Source organism: Zonotrichia leucophrys, chromosome 5 (genome assembly GCF_028769735.1).
Source record: "Zonotrichia leucophrys gambelii isolate GWCS_2022_RI chromosome 5, RI_Zleu_2.0, whole genome shotgun sequence".
Classification (NCBI taxonomy): domain Eukaryota; kingdom Metazoa; phylum Chordata; class Aves; order Passeriformes; family Passerellidae; genus Zonotrichia; species Zonotrichia leucophrys.
The window spans coordinates 59,560,352-59,584,974 of NC_088175.1; the positions used below are offsets into that span (position 1 = coordinate 59,560,352).

The 24,623-nt window shown below is 58.2% G+C and overlaps 2 protein-coding genes across 4 annotated transcripts; one reads left to right on the forward strand and one right to left on the reverse strand.

The window, feature by feature from the left end:
• The first annotated feature begins 1,046 nt into the window (after window positions 1-1,046).
• On the forward strand, window positions 1,047-9,841 carry ABHD12B (abhydrolase domain containing 12B). 2 transcript variants are annotated; one of them, XM_064715953.1, is made up of 14 exons: window positions 1,047-1,187; window positions 3,595-3,691; window positions 6,306-6,433; window positions 6,865-6,967; window positions 7,058-7,177; window positions 7,462-7,492; window positions 7,649-7,694; window positions 7,783-7,912; window positions 8,120-8,160; window positions 8,325-8,404; window positions 8,531-8,613; window positions 9,070-9,148; window positions 9,277-9,401; window positions 9,697-9,841. In XM_064715953.1, the coding sequence occupies exons 1-14, from the start codon at window positions 1,175-1,177 to the stop codon at window positions 9,716-9,718; spliced, it is 1,098 nt and encodes a 365-aa protein (XP_064572023.1). In that variant the 5' UTR covers window positions 1,047-1,174; the 3' UTR covers window positions 9,719-9,841. The 2 variants fall into 2 exon arrangements, with proteins under 2 accessions (XP_064572023.1, XP_064572022.1); XM_064715952.1 differs by lacking the exon at window positions 1,047-1,187 and having other exon boundaries at window positions 3,533-3,691.
• Window positions 9,836-24,565, reverse strand: PYGL (glycogen phosphorylase L). Of its 2 annotated transcripts, XM_064715951.1 has the most exons (21): window positions 24,449-24,565; window positions 23,169-23,421; window positions 21,666-21,767; window positions 20,317-20,395; window positions 19,996-20,099; window positions 19,357-19,488; window positions 18,098-18,209; window positions 17,939-18,021; window positions 16,148-16,291; window positions 15,931-16,023; window positions 15,566-15,712; window positions 14,825-14,988; window positions 14,609-14,723; window positions 13,868-13,969; window positions 13,642-13,789; window positions 13,492-13,550; window positions 12,722-12,863; window positions 12,388-12,595; window positions 12,177-12,311; window positions 10,946-11,012; window positions 9,836-10,429 (listed from the first exon to the last, which is right to left on the reverse strand). In XM_064715951.1, the coding sequence occupies exons 2-21, from the start codon at window positions 23,409-23,411 to the stop codon at window positions 10,241-10,243; spliced, it is 2,568 nt and encodes an 855-aa protein (XP_064572021.1). In that variant the 5' UTR covers window positions 23,412-23,421; window positions 24,449-24,565; the 3' UTR covers window positions 9,836-10,240. The 2 variants fall into 2 exon arrangements, with proteins under 2 accessions (XP_064572021.1, XP_064572019.1); XM_064715949.1 differs by lacking the exon at window positions 24,449-24,565 and having other exon boundaries at window positions 23,169-23,565.
• Window positions 24,566-24,623: the final 58 nt, after the last annotated feature.

Below are 24,623 nucleotides of genomic sequence, written 5' to 3' on the forward strand. Positions count from 1 at the left end.
AAGGGTTAATCCTTTGTTAAAGGGGGTCCTTTTTCGGGTGTCCTTTTTCGGGCTCGCGCTGCCCAGAAAAGGTACCCAGACTGTCTGTAACTCTTTGTTTCTATTGTCTCATATTGTCCTAATTCAAATTGTCCAAATTATTATTACTCTAATTGTATTACTATTTTTATAACCATTTTATTACTATTAAACTTTTAAAAATTTAAAACCAAGTGATTGGCGTTTTTCATATTTTTCCCACAGGAGAAAAAGGGAAAGGGGCTCCCTGCGTTTCTGGGAGCCTCAACAGAATCTCCTATTTTTGGAGCCCCCTTCCCAGCGAGCAGCTGCGCTCCGGGATGGCATTTACAGCCAGCTCGGAGGGAAGGAAACCTCGGCTCAAGCAGCGTCACAAAAACAGGGACACGTGGGAAACACAGGGATCGCGGGACATCATTGCCACCGATGGAGCCGCGGCTGGCACGGAGCCACCCAAAAGCAGGGGCGGGCGCTGGGTGACCCCTGTGCGAGGCCGTGGGTGCCCGGCTCCTGCAGGAACTCCCTCCCGCCTTGGCTCTGGCCGCTCCGTCACGCTTTCCTTCCTATTTTCCCCGAACAATGGGGTGCTTTGTTCTAGGGCGAGGAAAAGTCCGACTGCCTGCGCCGGGAGCTGCTCCTGCATTCCTGGGGTGTTCCCAGCTGTGCCCTGTTGGGAACAGGAACCCCTCATCCCGCTCAGGACAGGGGAAAGAGGGTCGTCAAATAGCCAAAATTATGAAAAAAAAAATTAAAAGAAAAAAAGAAAAAAAAGCCATGAACCCATCAGCAAAACTTAAAGGGAAAAAGGAAAAGACACTGTGAAAAAAAAAAAAAAAAACAACCAAAAAACCAAAAAACAGCTGTAGGGAACCTCCCCATCTCCCAGCTGGTGCCGGGAGAAGTTTGGAATGACATAAGCCCAAACTTTGCTATTTTTTTTGCAGGAAACAAAGGCGAGCCCTGCTCAGCCGCAGTGGCACCGCCGCTCCTCGGCTCGCTGCTGCCATCCCCCGTCCGGCTCCCGGCGCACAAATCTCCTTCCAGCACCGCCTCTCCGGCCTCATCCTGCCCCATTCCAGCCGAGGATTTTCCCTTCAGCCCGGGAAAACCTGGCGTTTGCTGTGCTGGCTCCTTATGGCGAGAAATATTTGGGTGGATGCTCCGTCCTGGTAAGCGCTCTGAGCTTCCCGAGCTCTGTGCCAGCCCCTTCAGGAGCTCCAGACCCCTCTGGCATCTTGCCCAGCCCTGTGGGCATCGCTGGAGATTTTGGGGATCATCTTTCCCATGAGAAATCACTGCCCAGCTGCAGCCCCAGCGCTCTTGGAATGGGGAAAAATCAGGGATGGAAGGAAAAGCTCTGGTTTGTGAAAGCAGCTGGGGATGGGGAAAAATCAGGGATGGAAGGAAAAACTCTGGCCTATGGAAACACCTGGGAATGGGGAAAAATTCGGGATACAATGAAAAGCTCTGGCCTGTGAAACCAGTTGGGAATGGGGAAAAATTGGAGGTTAAAGGAAAAACTCTGGCTTGTGAAAGAAGTTGGGAATGGGGAAAAATTGGGGGGGGGGAAAGGAAAAGCTGTGGCCTGTGAGAGCAGCTGGGAATGGGGAAAAATCAGGGATGGAAGGAAAAGCTCTGGTTTGTGAAACCAGCTGGGAATGGGGAGAAATTGGGGGTAGAAGGAAAAGCTCTGGTTTGTGAAAGCAGGTCTTGGAATGGGGAAAAAATTGGGGTGGAAGGAAAAGGTGTGGATTGTAAAACCAGCTGGGAATGGGGAAAAAATGTGGGTGGAAGGAAAAGTTCTGGTCTGTAAAAGCAGCTGGGAATGGGGAAAAATCAGGGATGGAAGGAAAACCTCTGTCTTGTGAAAGCAGCTGGGAATGGGGAAAATTGGGGTGGAAGGAAAAGCTCTGGTTTGTGAAACCAGCTGGGAATGGGGAAAAATCAGGGATAGAAGGAAAAGCTGTGGCCTGTGAAACCAGCTGGGTCTGTTGGTCATTTCCCCCACTCTCCTGCCCCTGAGGCATGGGAAGAGCAGCTCGGGGCTCATGGCAGCAGCTGCTGGTGGGGAACACGCTGTGCCTGCCCACAGCCCCGGTTTGGCTGGACCTGTTTGTCTCTGCATTTGCATTTTGCTGCTGAGGCAGGCTTAGATCAGATATTGGGAAAGAATTGTTCCCTGGATGGGTGGGGAGGCCCTGGCACAGGGTGCCAAGAGCAGCTGTGGATCCTTAAAAGTGCCCAAGGCCATTTTGGACAGGGCTTGGAGCACCCTGGGATGGTGGAAGGTGCCCTGCCCATGGCAGGGGTGGGATGGGATGGTCTTCAAGGCCCCTTTAACCCAAACCATTCTGGGATTCCATGATTCCAACTCAGGAAAAGCAGCACAGGCCTTACTTTGGATAAAAGCAGCTCCAAATGCCAGCCTGGGTGGTGGCTCCTCTGGGGAGAGCTTTGTCCCCAGCCCTCCCATGATTTATGGGGTCCCTGCTGTGGAGGTGCTGAAGGGCTGGCCCAGCTGTGGGTGCCTTCCAGCAGCACATCCTGCTGCACCTGGCAGGCTTGCACAGGGGATTCTGCTGAAACAGGGGCATTTATCTCCTGCTGGGAGGTTTCATCCTGACTCACCCTGACAGAGCTGCAGGTGGGAGGCTCAGCTGGGAGGGCAGGCAGCAGCAGGTTCCCACCCTTCCTGCTCAGTCCTGGGGACACCACGCTCAGTGTTAAACCACTGTAAAAATTATTTCTGTTTTTGAACCTGGAAGCTTTCCCTCTGTGCTCCTTGCTGTTTCCCCTGGTGTGTCACCTTACTGCTGGCCACATGATCCCCCTGGCCTTTTTTGGGGGACAGGGGGCTGCAGATCTTCTGGGGCGCCCTCAAAACCCACCCAGCCCTGGGTCACAGGGGGCTGCAGATTTATGGGGTCCCCCTTAAACCTGCCCATCTCGGGGGGACAGAGAGCTATAAATGTCCTGGGGTCCCTGGGGGACAGGGGACTGCCACCCTGATGGCGTCCCACAGCCAGCCCTGGGGTACAAGGGGATGTCACCCTGCCAGAGACCCCCGGCCAGCCCTGGGGGACAAGGGGATGTCACCCTGGGGGACAAAGGGATGTCACCCTGCCAGAGACCCCCTGGGACCCGGCCAGCCCTGGGGACAAGGGGATGTCACCCTGCCAGGGACAAGGGGATGTCACCCTGGGGAACAAGGAGATGTCACCCTGTCAGAGACCCCCTGAGACCCTGGGAGACAAGGGGATGTCACCCGGCCAGCCCGGGGGACAAGGGGATGTCACCCTGGGGACAAGGGGATGTCACCCGGCCAGCCCCGGGGGACAAGGGGATGTCACCCTGGGGGACAAGGGGATGTCACCCGGCCAGCCCCGGGGGATAAGGGGCTGGCAGGGTCCCGGCCGTGTCCCCCCGGTCCCCAGGCAAGCGCGGGCGGTGACACCGCGGGTGGCCCCGTCCCCGAGGCGTGTCATGGGCGTGTCCTGGTGACACGGCCGCGGTGTCCCCGTGACGTGGGCGTGTCCCCGATGTGGGCGTGGCCTGTCGTTGGTGTCGTGCGCACAGCGATGCGGCGGCGCGGCGGGGTCGGCGACAGCGGCGGTGGCAGCGGTGGCGACATTGTCCGGGCGGAGGGAAAGCTCGGCGTGGCCCAGCACGGGCGGTGAGTACCATGGGGACATCACCGTGGGGACACCGAGCCGCGTGTCCCTGTCCCCAGCCCTGTCCCTGTGCTGTCTCATGTGCTGTCCCCCGTGCGTGGCTCTGTCCCCGTGTCGTGGCCGTGCTGTCCCGCTGGCGCTGTCACCCCATGCTTTGTGTCCCCACGCCGTGGCCTGGTCACCCGCTCACCCTGCTGGGCCGTGACCCCGTGTGTGTCCCTGTGTCTGGCCGTGTCACCCTGTGGCTGGCACCAGCCCATCCTTGTGGCCGTGTCCCCGGATCATCTTGCGACTCCACAGTGTGGCCGTGTCCCCGTGTCACCGTGCCGGCACCGTGACCCCTGCAGTGGCCGTGTCCCCGTGTCGCCGTGCCGGCACCGTGACCCCATGTGGCTGTGTCACCCTGCCGTGGCCACGCTCCTGTGCTGTGCCTTGTCACCCTGCTGTCCCACTCGGGGCTGTCCCTGCGGTCCCACCTGCCCCAGGTGTTGTGCAGGGGCCACCCAACAATTCCCCGCAGCCTGTCGGGGGCATTCCCGGCTGTCTCATGGCTGCCCAGCCCCATGTCCTGTGGGATAACCGGGATTTGAGGGTTCCCCGTGCCCCCAGCACAGCCCCTGCCATCCTATTCCATCCTGGGATGTCCCCATCCCTGGGGACGGTGCCATCGTGCCCTGGCACCCCTTGGCAGTCCTTCCTCGGGGCAGGGAATGGGCCAGGTGCTTTCTTGGTGTGGCAGGGACTGAGCTGTGCCTGGCTGCCAGCACAGCCCTCTGCCCCAAATCCCCCTTGCCCAGACTGATTTCCCCATCACCGTTCGCCCACGGGGGTGTTGGTGCTGGGAAAGCTGCAGCTCTTGGCTTTCCTTCCCCACTTGGGGCTGGTTTCGGGTTACTTATGGGGTTTTAGGGTCACTTTTGGGGTCCTGGGGTCGCTTGTGGGGTCACTTAGAGGTTTTGGTATTCTGGGATTACTTGTGGAGCAGCAAGGGCCAGTTTGGGGCCACTTGTGTGGTCACTTATGGGGTTGGGAGGTCACTTATAGGTCACTAAGGGGGTTTTAGGGTCACTTATGGGTCACTTACATGTTGCTGATGGGGTTTGGGGTCACCCATGGGTCTGGGATCATTTGTGGGTCAGTTATGGGGTTTGGGGCCACTTGAGGGTCTCTAATGGGGTTTTAGGTCACGTATGTGTTGCTTAGGGGGTTTGGGGTCACTTGTGGGTCACTGGTGGCGTTTTGGGGTCACCTGTGGGGCAGTGAGGCCTGGTTTAAGCAGAACTGTGGGGCAGCCCTGGAATGGCAGGGCACTGTTGGAGCTGGTGCTGGTGGCCCTGGGGGACATCACCCCCAAGCCCTTTTTCTTCCTTCCTCCTTGTCCCCGGAGTGTTGCAGGAGCTCTTAATGCCAGGCTTGGGGCACGTCTGGCTGTGCCTGGCCAGCCAGGGCTCAGGGTGTTGTCACAGGGTATCTGTTGCTCCTTATTGCAGGTTTGACTTGCAGCTCCCAGCCCTGGCACGTTCCCTGCCCTTCCTGCCTCCAGGCACCTGTGGGAGGGCGTGGGACCAAATCAGAGCCGGTGTCACCCAGTGCCACCGTGGGGCTGCTCAGACACCCGGGCTCCGTCCCCAAAAGCCAAGCACAGATGTGGAGATGTGGGGATCCAATTCCCACCCCCAGAGGGGTCAGGATCACCCTCAGGCCCTTGTAGCTGTATCCAACCCTCATGGGAAATGGGGAGCTGCACCCCAAATCCCTGGGGATGGGCGGGGATGAGCTGAGGGTGCCTCCCTCATAGGGCCGGGCGCTGGTGGCTGCCATGGCTGCCATGGCTCTTCCTGGCCCCATTCCTCACCTACACCTTTCCCTTCCTCACAACAACTAAACAAACTATTCAGTGCAACACAACATCATGGCTGGGACTGGGGCTGGGGAGCTGCACCCCAAATCCCTCAGGATGGGTGGGGATGAGCTGGGATGAGCTGACAATTCCTCCCTCACAGGGCCGGGTGCTGGTGGCTGCCATGGCTGTGCACGCTCCTCCTGGAGCTCCTCACCTACACCTTTCCCTTCCTCACAACAACTAAACAAACTATTTAGTGCAATACAACATCCTGGCTGGGACTGGGGATGGGGAGCTGCACCCAAAATCCCTCAGGATGGGTGGGGATGAGCTGGGATGAGCTGAAATTCCTCCCTCACAGGGCCGGGCGCTGGTGGCTGCCATGGCTGTGCACGCTCCTCCTGGAGCTCCTCACCTACACCTTTCCCTTCCTCACAACAACTAAACAAACTATTTAGTGCAACACAACATCATGGCTGGGACTGGGGATGGGGAGCTGCACCCAAAATCCCTGGGGATGGGCAGGGATGAGCTGGGATGTGCTGAAGGTGTCGCTCTCCCTCACAGGGCCGGGCGCTGGTGGCTGCCATGGCTGTGCACGCTCCTCCTGGAGCTCCTCACCTACACCTTTCCCTTCCTCACAACAACTAAACAAACTATTTAGTGCAATACAACATCCTGGCTGGGACTGGGGATGGGGAGCTGCACCCAAAATCCCTGGGGATGGGCAGGGATGAGCTGGGATGTGCTGAAGGTGTCGCTCTCCCTCACAGGGCCGGGCGCTGGTGGCTGCCATGGCTGCGCACGCTCCTCCTGGCCCCGCTCCTCACCTACGTCTCCTTTCCCTTCCTCATCCGCCTCTTCCCCAGCCTGCTCAACAAATTCGTCTACCTGAACTTCCGTGAGTATCCCAGGGCTGTCCCCACCAGGAGAACCTCACAGAACCCTCACAGGGATTCAGCTGGCTGCTGCAGACCCCCCAAAGCATGGGTGGCACTGTGCCAGGGTGGCATCAGGACAGCGTTAATCCTGCTGTGCCCTGGGCTAGCAGAGGAGGCACGGAAGGATCTTTGCCCGTGTTTTGCAAGCTCTAATTAGGTGCTGCTGCCCACCCTGATTGCTGCCTGCAGCCACGGCACGCCCAGGCACGCTCAGCATCAGCGGGGCTGGGAACTCGGGTGGGAGGAAGAGGAGGAGGTGGCAGAGGGCTCAGCTCGTCTGGCTCAGCGTGGCCCTTGATAATCTGGAACAAATAACACATTGATTTAGAAAGAGCTGTGTGAAACAGCTGGGTAAGAGGATTCTGGATGATGGCTGTGGTTTCTCCATCAGTGTCCTTCCCTCTCTTTGTGGACTTTCGGCGGCCGGAGCTGCTGGTGAACAACACCATCAACCTGTACCTCACCACCGAGCCGGGCGTCACAGTTGGCATCTGGTGAGCAGGGTGACCTCAGGACATCCCCAGCATCCCAAGGGGGACAGCAGTGTCCTGGTGGAGCCCCCAGGGTGACCCCTGTCCCCCCAGGCACACGGTGCCAAGCAGCAGAGGGGCCGAGGCGCAGGGCAAGGACCAGCGCTGGTACGAGGAGGCTCTGGCTGATGCCCACCCTGTGATCATCTACCTGCACGGCAATGGGGGCACCAGGTGAGGTCCTGAGCTGCTGCTGCAGGGCCAGGAGCAGGGCAGGGTGGCTGCTCTGGGCTGAGAAGCAGCAAACTCGAGGCAGCAGCAGCAGTGCTGCAGGGCTGGGGCTGCTGTGGTGGTCTCTGACCCCAGCAGTGAAGGAGAATCCCTATAAAATAAAGGGAAAAGTGAAAATCCAGCCACCCCACAGCATCCTTCTGGGATGAGGTCACCCTGGTTCCTCATCTGCACTGGTGCTGGAGGGGAGGGGTCCCCCCAAGCTCTAACCCCATTTTCCCCATCAGGGCTGCGAGACACCGTGTCCAGTTCTTGAAGGTAAGTGGTGGCCTGTGGGGACACTGGGACCTGCTGGGAGTGAGGCTCCTGCTGGCCCTGGGGACCCCACAGAGACCCTGTGCAGGGTGAATGGGCCGTGCTGGGGGGCCTGGGGGGCAGCCCCTGGCAGGACATAACTCAGTGCTGCTCTGACAGGCCATGGGGGCTGCTGACTTCCACATCCTGGCTCTCGACTACAGAGGTACAGTTGTCCCCTTGCCTCTTGCTGGGTGATCCCCCTCTTGGGGCCTGTCCCCACAGGGTTGTGACACCGAGCTGTGTCCCCACAGGCTATGCAGACTCCACTGGATACCCCTCAGAGAATGGCTTCAACACAGATGTCCTGGCACTCTATGACTGGGTGAAAGCACGGAGTGGGAACAGCAGCATCCTCTTCTGGGGACATTCCCTGGGGACAGGGTAGGTGCAGGGGGCAGGATGGGGACACACCAGAGCCCACCCTGTGCCCTGTGACGCTGCTGCCAGGCTGGTGCCACCTGGGGGTGGACCAAGCAGCTCCTTGGTGGAGGCCCCTGCACAGCCAAACACAGCCAACAAGGGGGACCTGAGGGAGCTGTGTGTGCTCCCCTGTGCTGCTCCCCCTCACTGTCACCTCTCCTGTCACAGGATTGCCACCAATGCAGCGAGGAAACTGCAGGAGGAGCGAGGTGAGGGCCAGCATGAATGGGCTGTCCCCGTGCAGTGTCACCCTGAGGGATGAGGAGTCCTCCCTGTCCTCCCCATTGGGATGGGGACATCTTGTCCCCACTGCAGCCTGGCAGGGGGACAGCCCCTCAAAGCTGTGCCCACCCCCACCTCCCTGTGCCCTCAGGGGTCCAGATTGGTGCTGTTGTCCTGGAGTCTCCCTACACCAACATCCGAGACGCAGCTGCCAACATCCCCATCACCAAGGTGGGTCTGGGGGCTGCCTCTGGGGTCCCCCAGCAGTGTCAGCCCCAGATTCCTGGCTCTCCCCCCTCACAGCTGGATCCAGCCATGGTTTAGCACCCCCAAACTCTCTCTTTCTCTCCCTGCCAGATCTTCCGGCAGTTCCCAGGTTTTGGGTACCTCATCCTGGACTCCATGGCTCGGGCAGGAATGTTCTTCCCCAGTGATGAGAAGTGAGTTCCTGGTGGGAAGGGCCACAGGGGCTGTGGGAATGATGCCAGGAGCACCTGGCTGAGGAGAGGTGTCAGTCACCCCATTGAAATTCCTGCCCTCCTGTGTTTATCCAGCTTACTCATACTTCAAAAGTGACTTTTTGTTTGCATAATGTCAGTTTGATTATTGAGCAAAGTCCACAAGCCACCACCCTTTTTTTGGCACCCCTGTTCCTGGTAGCACACAGAGCCTGCCCAAAATCCGTTTGATTTATGGGTGCTTTTGAAATTGGGGGTTAAGGTGATTGGGGTGCTTGGTGCTGCCATGCCAGAGCAAGCAGCATGGGCATGAGGATGGCTCTGAGGGGCAGTGCTGGGGGGTCAGGGTGCTGTGGGAATTTTCACAAGGACAGGGGAGGCTCCTGAGGCTCTGTTGGCTCTGGGGAGCATCCTCAGGGCTGTGCTTGCTGCCCACAGTGTGAAGATGCTGAGCTGCCCCCTCCTCATCCTGCACGCAGACGATGATGGAGTCGTGCCTCCAAAGCTGGGACACCAGGTGGGCACCTGCCACCCGGCCTTTGAGCCTGGCTTTGGGGGCTGAAGTGGCCACAGAGGGGGTGGCCACGCAGCAGGAGGGGTGTGGGTCCCTGCTGGTGCAGTGACCACGCTCCTGCCCCGTGGCAGCTCTACGAGACAGCACTGCAGGCCTACAGGGACAAATCCAAGGTGAAGTTAATCACCTTCCCCCAAAAGCTGGGCTTGGGCCACGACTACATCTCCTTCCACCCGGAGCTGCCTGCCCTGGTGAAGTAAGTGCTGCTCCACGGAAATGGGGGGGCACACACAGGATGAGCCTTGGCCTCCCTTCCACTGCTGCCCCCTGCTCCTTCCCCTGCCCACGGTGTCTGCTGGCATCACTTTCCAAACCTCAGTCACTGCCCCCTGCCCTGAGCCTGTCTTCAGCTGAGGTGGCTCTGGGGACACCAGCTCCTCTTTGCCCTGGGTGCAGAGATGCTCCAAGCCCAGCTCAGCCCTCACAAATCAGGCTCTGACAGCACAGGAGGGTCAGTGACACAGTGTAAGATTTATTACATCTTCTTGCAGAGACTTCTTAAACATGAAGTGATGCCAATTGCTGCCTGCACTGATCCCATGCTCCCTCAAATCCACTCCAGGACCCCCCCCTCCCTCCATGGCACTGAACTTACTGCTGTAAGTAATAAAAACTACTAAGAAACTTTTAAAGTCACCCTCTGCCTCCAGGATGCTGCAGGTTACTCGAGGGATGGAGACACTGGTGTGGGCTGGGCCACCAGAGCCACGACTGGGAGCATCCCACAGGACACTGGTGGGACTGGCTTCAGCAGTGCCTGTGAGGGCTCAGACAGTTGTGTCCAGGTGGTGGAAGCAAGCCCAGCCCTAATTTCAGCCTCCAGCAAACAGCCCCCTCCGGATTCCAAGGGCACTTTTTTATTTCCAGCACCTAATGCAAGCAACGGGGCGACGTGCTTTCGCTTCCCACACGACAACACCTGAGTTATAAAAACCCCTCCCCTCCTGCCCACCCCCAGGGAAAGCCAGCAGCAGCAGCAGCAGGAACACAGAGACTCAGACAGCAGGGAATTGTACAGGTGTGTGCTCAGCCCCCCTAGGCTGCAGTGCCGTTGGGGGTCTTGTCCTGCCCCGCGTCCCGGGGCTCGTTGGGCGGGGGGATCTTCAGGTCCGAGGGCTCCACGTGCCAGATGTCCCGCGCGTACTCCTTGATGGTGCGGTCGCTGGAGAACTTCCCAGCTGCTGCAATGTTCCTGATGACCATCTTGGTCCAGGCCTTGGAGTTCTGCAAGGAGGTCACAGGTTGGGAGACACCTTCAAATCATGGGGTCCAACCCAGCCCCAACAGCTCAGCTCACCCCTGGCACCCAGTGCCACATCCAGGCTTTGTTAAACACCCCCAGGGATGGGGACTCCACCACCTCCCCAGGCAGGCCTTTATCACTCTTTCAGGGAAAAAAATTGTATCACTCTTTCAGGGAAAAATTTTTCCCTCATATCCAGCCTGTATTTCCCTTAAGGCACTTAAGGCTGTGTGCTCTGGTTCTGTCAGTGCTGCCTGGAGAAAGAGCCCAACCCCAGCTGAGCACGGCCACCTTTCAGGGAGCTGTAGAGAGCAATAAGGTCACCCCTGAGTCTCCTTTTCTCTAAAAGAGAGGAGTGGGGTTGGTCCCAAGGCTGGTTCTCAGCCAGGGATGATGCCCTAGGATGAGGTCAGCCTCATCTCCAGCATGTCCCCTCTCCAGGATGGGAAGTTGTGTCCCAGCACAGCTCCTTGCCCTGTCCCCAGGCTGGCACTCACCAGGTACAGCTCGCTGACCTTCTCCTGGCACTTGACATAAGCCTCATAGTCTGCAAAGACTTTAAACCTGGAGCAGCAAAGAAAGGAGGAGTCAAGAGCAGGAGAAATAGAAATGCCCTGATTTGAGGTGTTGTCACACCCCAGACCCTTAAATCCAGGGGTTAAACTTAACATTCCTTTCTTCTTCTTCTTTTTTTTTTTTTTTTTTTTTTTTTTTTTTTTTTGGTGCAAAGGAGAAATCCCCACCAGATACTCTCAAGGCAAAAAGTCACACAAAATTTTACTTGCAAAACCAGAGCAAATTAAGGAAACTGGCAAAAATTACAACACTGTATTCAAAGTAAATACAATGTTGAATTAAATGTAAAACCATTTATCACAGCATTAGTTAGCATTAATTTAGTATTCAGCATTTACTTAGGATTTATTTAGCATTTGCTTAGCCCATTTAACTGGGAAACCTTTAAAACCTTAAGATGTTATGTTACTCATAAAGCTGCCTAAAAGGATTAAGGAGAGAGAGAGAGAAAGATGGAAAAGGTACAGAGAAAACAAACAGCTACCAACTCCTGGGCTCCAGCGTGGGTGAGGCAGAAACTCCAAGGAAGACGTCAGGGCAAGATCGGCCATAACGCCCTCAGCTCCTTTTATATACGTAGCCCTTTGTAGGCCCACCCCTAGGCGGGATTTCTTGTTGCAAGACCAATCAGAGGCTGCTTACTGTGATTGATTGGCAGCTCGGCCAATCAGAGGCTCGGTTAGCACAGCCCCACACACCAAGTGCCATGATTGACAGCTCTGCCAGGCTGAGGAGTCTGGGCACTGCCTTAGCAGAGAGCCGGGCCGGACCCCAGCCCCACACACGCAGAGGTGTCCCAAAAACCCCAAAACTGGCTCCGGACATCGATCTAATCCTGTCTCTGACAGGTGTCCTCCAACACAAAGCCTCTGTCAGATTACCTCTCCCCATGCCTTGTTGGTAAAGAACCCTGGATGCCCAGGAGGGAAATTCAGTAAAAGCATTTCTCCAATCCCAATGGCCATGGCTGACCAGTGCTGTGGCCAGGAAAGCCCTTGAGATGCCTTAAATCATCTGGAAGGGCTGTGCACCCAAAGGCATTAATGTGACAATGGCCAGAATCCGTGCCTGAGGAGCATCATCCATGTCCAATGGATGGGGCAGGGATGGTACCCAGGGGATGGATGGATGGATGGTACCCCAGCACCTCACCTGTCGTGGTGGAAGAGCATGTTGACCACGTCGTTGAAGAGGTTGGGGTCGTTTGGGGAGAAGAAGCCACTTTTAATCTGGTCCACAGCCTGTTTCAGCTCGGGCAGCCGGTCGTAGTAGAGCTGGGCGTTGTACCTGGAGGGAAGGAGGCCATAAAATGGTGCTGCCCCAGGGACCTGAGGGGCAGCGCTGTGGCATCCCCAGCCCTCACCCTTTCCTGTCCAGCTCTGTGACATCCTCCACCCTCATGCCAAAGATGAAGAGGTTTTCCTCTCCAGCCTCCTCGGCCATCTCCACATTGGCTCCATCCATGGTGCCGATGGTCAGAGCCCCGTTCAGCATGAACTTCATGTTGCCTGTCCCCGAGGCCTCGGTGCCCGCTGTGGAGATCTGCTCCGACAGGTCGGTCGCGGGGATCACTGCCAACAAAACACACCAGGGGCTCGTGGTGACCAGCTTTGGGTTTGCTTCCTGCTGAAGGCCCATGGTGGGAGCCACAGGATGGAGGGACACCCCCTCCCCAGGGCATGCCCCACCCAAGGTACCTTTCTCTGCCAGGGACACCCTGTAGTTCTCCAGGAAGATGACCTTCAGCTTGCTGCCCACCACGGGGTCGTTGTTCACCACCTGAGCCACGGCGTTAATGAGCTTGATGATCATTTTAGCCATGTGGTATCCTGGGGCAGCCTGGGAGAAAAGCCACAGGTGAGCCAGGAGGGCTGGTGCCAGAGGCAGGTGAGGCACAGCCAGCTCCCAGTGTCCAGGGGACAACCTGCTCATCCCTGTTCCCATCACCCAATCCAACACATGTTACACCATAACATTTCTGGGGGCTTCCATGAGCACAGACAGCAGATGGTTGTCCAAACCCCACACAAACTTGCTTGGGTTGAAGCACCAGTGCTACTCCTGTGCTTTTTGGGACAACTCTGTGGACTCAGCACTATGGAATCATGGAATTGTTTAAGTTGGAAAAGGCCTCAAATCCAGCCATTGTCCCCAAGTGCCATATCCACATGTCTTTCAAGTTTTTCCAGGGATGAGGACTCCACCACTATGCTGGGAAGCTGTTTCAATGCCTGACCACCCTTTTGATGAAGAAATTTTTCTTAATTTCCCATCTAACCCTCCCGTGGCACAACTTGAGGCCGTTTCCTCTGTCATGTCCCTTTTTCCCTGGAAGAAGAGACCGACCCCTGCCAGCTGCACCTTCCTGTAAGGGAGTTGTAGAGATGTGGCCCCATGAGACATCTGCACCCACATCCCACCCCAGGACACTTCCTCCAAAATCTCTAAAACCCCTGACCCAACTTACCTTGCCTCCAATGATGACTGTCCTGGGCACAAAGAGCTTTGCAGGATCCCTCCTGATTCCTGGAGGAAACAGCAGGGTCACTGTGGGATGTGGGGCACAGGGGTGCTGCTGCAGCCCCGGGGCACCCTGTCCCCTCAGGTGGTGGCTTACGGTTGTACATGGTGATGATGTGCAGGCAGTTCATCAGCTGCCGCTTGTACTCGTGGATCCTCTTCACGTGCACGTCGAACATGGAGGAAGGGTTGATTTTCACCTTGTACTCCTTCTCCAGGTACAGCGCGAACTTCACCTTGTTCTCCTGGGCCAGGGCAGGGACCACGTCAGCCCCCAGGGAACACCAGCCCCGCTCTCTGCTCCCCCTGCCCACGCCCCTCACCTGCTTCACTTTGGCCACCTCCCGGATGAAGAGGTCGTCGTCCACGAACTTGTGCAGCTTGGTCAGCTGGCTCAGGTCCCGCACGTAGTCCTCCCCGATTTTCTGCAACAGGAGCAAGGGCACATGCTGATGGTGGGATGGTTTGGGGTGGAAGAGATCTTGAACATCATCCAGTTCCAGCCCCCTGCCACGGGCTGGGACACCTTCCATTATCTCAGGTTGCTCCAAGCCCTGTCCAGCCTGGCCTTGGACACTGCCAGGGATGGGGCAGCCACAGCTTCTGTGGGCACCCTGTGCCAGGGCCTCACAGGGAAGAATTTCTTCCCAATATCCCATCTAACCCTGTCCTCTGCCAGTTTACATCCATTCCTCCTTCTCCTGTCCCTCCATCCCTTGTCCCCAGTCCCTCTCCAGCTCTCCTGGTGCCGCTTTAGACACTTCAAGGGGCTCTAAGGTCTCCCTGGAGCCTTCTCCAGGCTGAACACTCCCAGCCAGGAGCATCTCTGTGGCCTCCTTTGGACTTGCTCCAGCAGCTCCACATCCTTCTGCTGTTGGAGAGCCCAGGGCTGAAGGCAGGTCTGCAGGTGAGGTCTCACCTGAGCAGAGCACAGGGGCAGAATCCCCTCCCTCAACCCTCAACTCCTCGGCCATGCAGAAGAAGTGAATGGCTGAGGTTCCCTGGCACCCTGGGCTCAGCAGGGATGGGTTGGTGGCCTCAGGGTGCTCCCCCCGTGCCGGTACCTCTGCGATGAGCTCCGCCAGCCCCGGGTTGCAGAGCAGGAGCCAGCGCCGCGGGGTGATCCCGTTGGTCTTGTTCTGGAACTTCTCCGGCTCCAGCTCCGCAAAGTCCTCGAACCTGCGAGGGCGAGGATGGCACAGCTCCAGCCTTGCCCACCTGGCACCACCACCCCTCCCCAGCTCAGGGGGACCCATCAGCACCTCCCTCCCCTCACTCACACTTGAGTCTTGACGATCTCGGAGTGGATCTTGGCCACGCCGTTGACAGCGTGGGAGCCCACGATGCAGAGATGGGCCATGTTGATCCTCTTGGTGTCCCCTTCCTCGATCAGGGACATCCTCCGCAGCCGCTCCACGTCGTTGGGGAACAGGGACGCGATGTGCTGCCGGGGGAGCCAGGCAGGTGCTGAGAGGGGGTGGCACTGAGGGCTGTCCCACCCCATGGCTTACAAGGAGGGGCCACACCAATGTCCCCCGTGCATCTCACACCAGCCAGAGCGGTGGCTTTTACTCTGTCGTGGTGGTGCAAACTCCCTCCAAAGGAAGGACAGACATCCCTTTCTCAGCATGGATGTCTCTGGATAGGAGGACCCCCCCAAGCTGCCACACAGAGGGGTTTGGGGGACACACACTTGGCCAGTGAGGCCATTTTGGCAAAAGCCTTGTGCTGCCAGACCAGGAGGTCAAACCATCCCCAACATCATCTTTCCCAGGATGAATTTAGGGAGTAAAGAAATGCCAGCTCTCAAGTCCATGAAGCAACAGGTGAAGCCTCTCAACAGTCACTAACTGCAGGATGGCAATGTGCTGGTGGGGAAGGGCTCTCCTACACATGAACTTCCCAAAACAGCAGCTGGAATCCCCCAGCCCCACACCCCCAACATCACCAGTTTGTGCGTGCCCCTCATCCTGACAGTACATTCCTGTCCCCCTGTCTGGAGCAGGCTCCCAGGGACTCACATCCAGGTGTCTCTGGTTGATCTCATAGATGATCTGCAGGTGCCTGGGGAGCAGCTTCTCCACCAGGTCCACGGGCCAGCGCTCCAGGGCCTCGGGAAGCACCGTGTGGTTGGTGTAGGCAAAGGTCCTCTTGGTGATGTCCCAGGCCTGGCAGGGAAGAGCCAGTGCTCAGTCACACCTCAAATGCCAGAACCCACCCTTGGTCCTCCCACCACTCCCAACAGCACAGCCCAGCCAGTTCCTCCCAGTCCACACCAGCTAAACCCAGCCTGACTGCTCCACATTATTCCTAGCAGCCACAGAACTGGCTCCTCCACCATGAGCAGCTGGGTGCCAGTGCAGGAGACCAGGTGAGGGGTCCCTACCTTATCCCACGGCAGCTTCTCAATGTCCACGAAAATCCTCATCAGCTCAGGGATGGCCATGGCAGGGTGTGTGTCATTCAGCTGGATGGCAACCTGGGAGAGCAGGGTGGCACGTGGGGACACTGGGCACCCCACAAAGGGCCTACAAACATCTGCATCCTCTGGGAGGTGTTGACACAAGCTCCAAGGCAGAGGTGGGAGCAGCCCTGGCTGGTACCTGGTCCGGGAAGGAATCGAACACGGTGCGGACGCTGTCCGTGCTCCCGAATTTGGACGCTTTGAAGCGGCGGATGATGTCCTGCAGGGTGGCAGCCACCACAAAGTACTCCTGCTTCAGCCTCAGCTCCTTCCCTTCGAAGAACTGTGGGCAGAGGACCAGGGAGCTGCAGGATTCACTGCACTTCTTGGGGGAAGGTTTTCCCAGGGTGTGCTTCCCCCAGCATCACTTGGAATCCCAAGCTCTTCTTGCTTCCCAAATTCCAGCACAAGGGTTTGGGATGTGCTGGTACAAACAGGTTAAATCCCACCTGAGCATTGTCAAAATCTGCTCTCTGTGGTTTGAACTTTTTGGCTGCAAGGAAAGGTACCATGGCAATGGGAAGGGAAGCCATAGGAGCTGTTTCCAAGATGAGGATTTCACCACCATTCATGCAGCAAAAAACATCAAATGCAAAGGAAAAGCTGCAGGAGACAACCTCACCAAGGAGCTGCAGTGCTCCCAGCTCCCCTCACCAGCTGGGAAGGCTGGAGGAGGATTAATGGGAAAAACACCATCAGGACCTGCTTCAAACAGGATGCAGGGCAAGGAGAGCTTCAGGTGTAAATCCAAGCTCTTCTTGCTTCCCAGATTCCAGCACAAGGGTTTGGGATGTGCTGGTACAAACAGGTTAAATCCCACCTGAGCATTGTCAAAATCTGCTCTCTGTGGTTTGAACTTTTTGGCTGCAAGGAAAGGTACCATGGCAATGGGAAGGGAAGCCATAGGAGCTGTTTCCAAGATGAGGATTTCACCACCATTCATGCAGCAAAAAACATCAAATGCAAAGGAAAAGCTGCAGGAGACAACCTCACCAAGGAGTTGCAGTGCCCCCAGCTCCCCTCACCAGCTGGGAAGGATGGAGGAGGATTAAAGGATTAATGGGAAAAACACCATCAAGACCTGCTTCAAACAGGCTGCAGAGCAAGGAGAGCTTCAGGTGTAATCCCAAGCTCTTCTTGCTTCCCAGATTCCAGCACAAGGGTTTGGGATGTGCTGGTACAAACAGGTTAAATCCCTGCTGAGCATTGTCAAAACCCGTTCTCAGTGGTTTGAACTTTTTGGCTGCAAGGAAAGGTACCAGGACACTGGGAAGGGAAGCTATAGGAGCTATTTCAAAGACAAGGATTTCACCACCGTTCATGCAGCAAAAACCATCAACCTGCTGGTCTGCAAAGGAAAAGCTGCAGGAGACAACCTCACCAAGGAGCTGCAGAGCCCCCAGGTCCCCTCAGCAGCTGGGAAGGCTGGAGAAGGATTAAATGGGAAAAACACTACCAGGACCTGCCTCAAACAGGCTGCAGAGCAAGGAGAGCTTCCCTTTTTTACTTCTTCCTGCTCCAAAACTTGGTTTGTGGCTAGGGAAGGGTTGTGTGTCCCACCACTTCAGTGCCAGCCTGGCAGGAACTCCCACAGCAAGAGGGCTGGGGTGCAAACAGCAATTCTGAGGCACAGCCTCTGGTCCCAGGGTTGCAAAGAGCCACCAGGGTAGCACCAGCAGCGTTCAGCAGTTTGATTCATGTTACATTCTGAGACTCAAGGAACGTTTCTGCAGCAGGGCCTGCTCATCCCCACTCACTCTGGGCAAAGCTCAGGGGAACAGACTCATCCTGCTGAGAGGCACCAACCCTCATCCAAGCACTGCAGGCAGCTTGAAACACAACTCAAAACATCTCTGCAGCATCCTGGAGTGAGGGGCTGCTCCCTTTCCCCCTCCATCCCTAAAGGACCCCCTAAAACACCTCCACTCACGTTGTCGTTGGGGTAGAGCACCCGGGAGATGTTCTCGGCCAGGTTCCTGTCCAGCACGGCCTGGATGTAGTCCCCAACGTTGACTGGGGAGGAGCAGAGGGTGAGGTGGGCATGGGACCCCCCAGCTGTGCCCACCCCACCCTGCCCATCTGCACTCACAGTCGCGCAGGTTGAAGTCGTTGGGAGCGCGGGCTGACCACAGGCGCATGGTGTTGACCGTGTTGTTCATGTAGCCGGGCACGGGCGTGTCGTAGGGCAGTGCCAGCACCACCTGGGACATCCCCAGGGCAGCTGGAATTGGGCTGGGATCCCCCCATGCCCCCCTGGAGCCTTCCCACCCCACAGAGCTCCTGCTCAGGGCTGAGCTCAGCCTGGTGTCCCTGCACGTCCTTGGTACCCCTGCATGGGGACACCCCTCTGGCTCTGCCTGCTGGCTGGTGTCCAGAAGTGCTCAGGGCATGGAGAGGGGCTTCATGAAGAGTGTAAAGGTCAGGAGCAGGAGGTGCTGCTTAATTAATTTAGGTTTAATTTATTCCTGCTGGAGCTGCTTTTGGTATTTCAGAGAATCCCAGAATGGTTTGGGTTGGAAGGGACCTTAAAGTCATTTTGTTCCAACACCCTGCCATAGGCAGGGACACCTTCCCACTAGACCAGATTCCTCCAAGCTCCATCCAACCTGGCCTTGGACACTTCCAGGGATGGAGAGCTTGGCTGCAGATGTGGAGCAGTCAAATCTCATCCCCATGTCCACCTCCTCCCAGTTTGCCTTTTCCATCCCCATGTCCACCTCCTCCCAGTTTGCCTTTTCCATCCCCATGTCCACCTCCTCCCAGTTTGCCTTTTCCATCCCCATGTCCACCTCCTCCCAGTTTGCCTTTTCCATCCCCATGTCCATCTCCTCCCAGTTTGCCTTTTCCATCCCCATGTCCATCCCCCTACCCAGTTTGCCTTTTCCATCCCCATGTCCACCTCCTCCCAGTTTGCCTTTTCCATCCCCATGTCCACCTCCTCCCAGTTTGCCTTTTCCATCCCCATGTCCATCTCCTCCCAGTTTGCCTTTTCCATCCCCATGTCCATCCCCCTACCCAGTTTGCCTTTTCCATCCCCATGTCCATCTCCTCCCCAGTTTGCCTTTTCCATCCCCATGTCCATCTCCTCCCAGTTTGCCTTTTCCATCCCCATATCCACGTCCTCCCAGTTTGCCTTTTCCATCCCCAAGTCCATCTCCTCCCGGTTTGCCTTTTCCATCCCCATGTCCATCTCCTCCCCAGTTTGACCCATCACTGCCTTTTCCATCCCAGCCCAACCTTCCCGGCAGAGATTCTGCAGGACTCATCCCTGGGGTGCAGCCAGCCAGGGAGAGCCCCCCAAATGACAGGACAAGCCATGCAAGGGACACTTCTGTCCCCAAGCCTTACCTGGGTGTCAATCCACTTGGCACCAGAGGCAGAGTGCTCCACACGGCCGTAGAAGTGCACGGGCAGCATGTACTCAGGGCGGGCCTTCTCCCAGGGATTGCCATGCCTGAGCCAGTCATCAGCCTCTTCCACCTGCCAGGGGGACACAGCAGTGACAGGGCCACCCACCCTGGGGACCCTCCACCTGCAGGATGGCTGGGAAAGGCTCTGCTCATGGCAAAGGGGAGGATGCTCTGAGTGTGCCCACCCTAAACCTGGATTTTGGCACAGCAGGGTCACCTGGAGGCACCACCCTGAGCTCTGCCTTCCATGGGGATGGGGACAAACCCAAGGTTTCTATTAATGCACTGTTAATGTTGCATTTCCAAACCAGCCTCTTCCACAAGAGGAACACAGCTCCAGGCAGCTATGGAGCAGCTCTTGGTGTGGCCTTGGGACAAGAGATGGAGCTGTGAGTTTGCACTGGGTTAAGAAGTTACATTTGTCCATGAAAATATCTGCTCAATTTTAAATATCACAGCAGCAGCACCCTCTGAGCTGAGAGGAAGTGTCTGTACCCCCCAGTTAAAGGGGGAGGAGGTGGATGTGAGGTTCCAGCTGTGCCAGGGGACAGTGAGGGCCACCCATCTCCATCCATACCTGCCACCCGTCCCGGATCTTCTGGTTGAAGATGCCGTACTCGTAGCGGATGCCGTAGCCGTAGGCTGCCAGCCCCAGCGTGGCCATGGAGTCCAGGAAGCAGGCTGCCAGCAGAGGGGAGAGCAGTGAGCTGGGATTCCTGCAGCCCTGGGACATGGATCCCTCTCCCTGGGACACCCACAGGCCCCAAAGGGACAGCAGCCACCCAGCAGCACCCTGCTCCGTGCTGGAAAGGCTGGAGCAGTAACCCCAGGATTAGGAAGCTCCCACAGTGGATGTAAAGCCCTCAGGGATGTGCCCACCACCTGGGGGGTCACTCACCTGCCAGCCTGCCCAGACCCCCGTTGCCCAGCCCAGCATCCTCCTCGATTTCCTCCAGCTCTTCCATGTCCAGCCCGAGCTGCAGACAGGAAAAACGAGAGGGGCTGGAGATTGTCCGGGTGCCCAGCCCCACAGAGGGGCGGCATTGTTGGCACACAATCCCTTGCAGGTGGGCTCCAGAGGGCTGGAAAGGCACCCAGTTCCACAAGACCCATCTCTGTAGGTGGGACACTGTGGTTTGCACCCAAAGCAGCTGCTCTCCCCTCAGCTGTGTCTCTGTGCCACGGCAGGGACCATGTCCCATCTTTAAGGTCACTCTACCAGGCTTGACAAGGGACATTCACACCCTTGACCTCACCATGGGCAAGATCTGGGGGTGGGTGGCACCAAACTATAACCAGGGTGCTGTCCTTGGGGTTCCAGATTCTTCCAAGGGCTCTGAGAGGTTATTCCCAGGCCTGCTCCTCTCTCCATGGCACCAGGTTCCTGTTCCCGAACCCCCTACCCCTTGAGGCAGCCACCCAGATGGAATATTGCTGCACTCCCAGCACCCCTATTCCTGAGGGAAGGCATCTGGGTGCCACCCTCCTGCTGCCCCAGCACCCCAATCCCTTGGGAACAGGATCCAAGTGCTGTGTTCCTTTCCCTCAGCACCTCCATCCTCTGGAACAGGCACCTGGTGCCCTTCCTCCCACTGCAGGCATCTCCCTTTAGGGTGAGAAGCATCTACACCCCTTTTCCATGGAAAGTTAATTTTTCCAGCCCAGGCTGCTGTAGGAGGAAGTGGTTTTGCCTATGCAAAACTCCTTGGGCAGCTCAGGTGGAGACCTTTGGTCATTGCCCTGCCCTGATGTCCTCTGGTCGCAGCAAGTGGGGATAAAAATTTAACCCCCCTAAAAATAACTTCCTCTCCTTTGTCGTGTTTGCACAAAAGCTGTTCCTGCTCTTGTGCAACCACCCTGGCCACATCTGATGATGTTGATAACAAGAGGTGACAGGGGTGGGGACAAAGGAGCCACCCAAAACCCTTTGATCACCTCAGTGCCACTTGGTGCTGGGTTTAATTCAAGGTTTTATTCCCCCCTGCCATTGATCATGGACATGAACAGCCTAATCCACAGAACCACCAGTGTCCTTCCAGGATCCTGCTGCATTCCCAGAACACACAGCCAGGCTGGGCAGCTCCAGCCCTTTCAAGGGCAGGTTCTAGAGCAGCCTTTATCCCCTAAGCCATCCCCAGTGGCTCAGGGAGCAGTCTGCAGCCAATGTACCAAAACATGGACATTCCCAGGAGCTGGGAAACACGGATCCCTCCCAGGGCAGGTCCTCAGCCCTCGTGGGATGCTCACCTGGTAGACAGCCTCATCACAGGCGTTCTGCAGCCCCAGGTTAATCATCGTGTTCTGCAGCGTCCGCCCCATGTAGAATTCCAGGGAGAGGTAATAAATCCTCTGGAACAGAAAAGCACCCCGTGGTCACCTTGCCCAGGGCTGGAGAGGCTCTCCTGGACTCCAGAAGCTGCTGTTGTGTGATAGCTCAAAAACAAACAGGGAAAAAACCCAGCTTCAACAGAGCAGGGTGGTTTGCACCAGGAATTCCAGCCTGTGGCTCCTGGGTGGCCCTGCAGCCCCTGCCCTTCTCCTGCTCAGGCTGTTTCACTTGGACAAAGCTCCACTGCCCTGTCCCAGGGTGGGGACAGCTCCACGACGGTCACCGGTGGCAGCACTAAGTTAAACTTCAAAGAGGAGCCGTTCCCTGCTGTCACTCGGGGCTGCAAAGCCGGGGCCAGGCGGTGGCGTGGGGACGTGGGGACACCGCCGCTGACACGGCGGGCGCAGGACGCGGCCGCTCCGGCCCTGTGTAAGCCGAGCCCCGGCGTCAGCACCGGCAGGTTTTAAGGAAGGATTTAGGCTGGGGAAGTCGCTGACTCCGCAGCTTTCCCTCCCCAGGACCTGCGCGGGGTCGGGCGGGGAATGGAGGAAAGGAGGTGCGATAGAATCCTGGAGTCCTGAAATGGTTTGGATGGGGAGGGAGCACAAATCGCCTCGTTCCAACGCTCCTGTCACGGGCAGGATGTGCTGGGCAGGATCCACTGGGATTTACTGGTTTGACTCCAGCAGAACCGGGAGCAGCGACTCCAGGCAGGCAGCGCCCGGCTCGCCTGGGCTGCACGGGAGAATCCCAGCCCCAAACCCCGCAAGAGGCTCCTTTTCCTCAGCCCTACACAGCACCGGGGAGCGCTGAGCTGCTATCGCGGCTGGCACGCTCCCAGCGAGGCGCTGGCAGGGAGGAAATTGATGCCGACAGGGACATCCAGGTGTCAGGAGGGGGATTAGGGCTTAATCCCCCCCGGCAGAGCCCGGAGCAAGGCAGCGGGACGAGCAGCAGCACAGCAACTCCTGCACAAACCGGATCTCTCACGCTTGGCATCACTTGTGTTAAACAAGACCTGTTTGCGGTCGCTTTCGGGTGCCTTTAAGCCTTTCCAATAATTCCCCCGGGAAGGCTTTGGAGTTGCTTTTGGTAGACAGCACCCACGCCGGCGCCGCGGGACAACAAGCGGCGTTCCCATGCCCTGCACCCCGCTGCCGGCCAAGCCGGGCTCTGTTTGTTTTGCAGAGCAAAGGACAGTGGCCTCGCTTGGTAAAGTCCAGTCCCTCCTCTCGGAAAAGTTACCGGAACAGCCCCAAACCCACGGAAAGCCGAGCCCCGCCAATCCCTCTATTCCAGCGCCGAGGGAGGGTTCCCAACCACGGGGTTCCCATGGTTCCCACCCCAGCCACAACCACCGTGGGGGGATCCCAGCACCCCGCCCTGCACGGGGGGCTCCCCCGATACCCCACCGCTCGCACCTTGGGGTCCTTCTCGTAGTAGTACTGCTGCGTGCGGATCCAGCGCCCCACCAGGTGGTCCCGCACGGTGTGGGCCAGGGCGAAGTAGTAATCGCGTGGGGTGGCCACATTGCGGTCCTTGACCAGGGTGAAGTGCAGGTGCCGGTTGAAGCCCCGCTTGAGCTCGGCCACGCTCTCGGCGCCCACGATGCCGCGGATGCTGATCTGCTTCCGCCGCTCCTGGTCCGACAGCGGCCGCGACATCGCGGCGGGGCTGCGGGGACACGGGGAGGGGGCACACGGACACACGGGCTGGGCTCCGGCGCCGCGTTCCGCCTCCGCCCCGAGCTGGCACCGCCCCGGCAGGGGACGGGACGGGGACGGCGATGGGGACGGGCCCCGCCAAGGGCCGCCCATCAGTGGGGCGGGAGCGGCGGCCGCCACCGGGGGGGCAAAGGGGGGACCCCGAGGAGGGACAGAGGGGGTGCAAAGGGGGGAATCCCGGGGATGGATGGAGGGAAGTGCAAAGAGGGGACCCCGAGCATGGACAGAGGGGGATGCAAAGCGGGGAATCCCGAGGATTTACAGAGGGGGTGCAAAGGGGGAAATCCCAAGGATTGGACGGAGTGGGGTGCAAAGGGAGGACTCCAGGAATGTGGTCGGGGCGTGTCCCGGGGACCGCCCCTTGGCTGGGTCACAGAGGGCTGTGCGAAGGGGGGACCCCGAGGGTCACAGAGCGGTGTGCCAAGGGAGGGGGACCCCGGGTATGGACAGAGGGGTGTACAACAGACAGGAGGAACTCGCAGGGGCACAGAGGGGTGTGCAAAGGGGGGATGCCGGGGGTCTCAGAGGGATGAGCCCGTGGGGGGATGTGCAAAGGGGGGATGCCGGGGGTCTCAGAGGGATGCGCAAAGGGGGTGCCCCGGGCCGGTGCAGAGGAGGGGCCGGGGCAGAGCCGGAGCCCCCGGGCGGAGCGGAGCGGAGCGCTCGGGGCGCTGCCACCACCGCCCCCCAGCGCTTCCCACGAAGCGACCGCCCCCGGCCGGGACCGCCCCACGCGTGGCCCCGCCCGCGGGCAGCTCCGCCGGAGCACGTACGAGGAAGGTGACGGGAAAACCGGAAAGGGTCGTGCTGTGTCCCCCTGTGTCGCGATCCACCCTCGAGTCACGGCTTCCCCCCGTGTCACGGTCCCACCCCCGTGTCACGGTTCTCTCCGGTGTCACGGCCCCTTCCTGCCCGAGTGTCCCCCGCTCTCCCCCGCAGCATTTCCCGCCCCCTCCCTTTCCCCCCGGTCTCCTCACTGTTCTCTGCCTGCCCGCAGTCCCTCTGGAAATGGCGTGGGGTCGCTTTCCCCGCTCCGGGCGCTTCCCGGCTGCCTCCCGCACCGTGGCTGCCCGCAGGACCCTGCCCTGCCCTGCCTCCGGTTCCTCCCAAGGGCAAAAAATATCCGATATGAGCTTCCAACGCAGCACTTTC

Coding starts and splice junctions, on each gene's coding strand:
- ABHD12B (XM_064715952.1), top strand. CDS start 3,558: ATGTGGGCGTGGCCTGTCGTTGGTGTCGTGCGCACAGCGATGCGGCGG. Junction 7,178..7,461: donor CACGGCAATGGGGGCACCAG/GTGAGGTCCTGA, acceptor TTTCCCCATCAG/GGCTGCGAGACACCGTGTCC. Junction 8,614..9,069: donor TTCTTCCCCAGTGATGAGAA/GTGAGTTCCTGG, acceptor TGCTGCCCACAG/TGTGAAGATGCTGAGCTGCC.
- PYGL (XM_064715949.1), bottom strand. CDS start 23,564: ATGGGCGGCCCTTGGCGGGGCCCGTCCCCATCGCCGTCCCCGTCCCGT. Junction 16,024..16,147: donor TCGATTCCTTCCCGGACCAG/GTACCAGCCAGG, acceptor CTGCTCTCCCAG/GTTGCCATCCAGCTGAATGA. Junction 13,551..13,641: donor CATCATCACCATGTACAACC/GTAAGCCACCAC, acceptor TGTTTCCTCCAG/GAATCAGGAGGGATCCTGCA.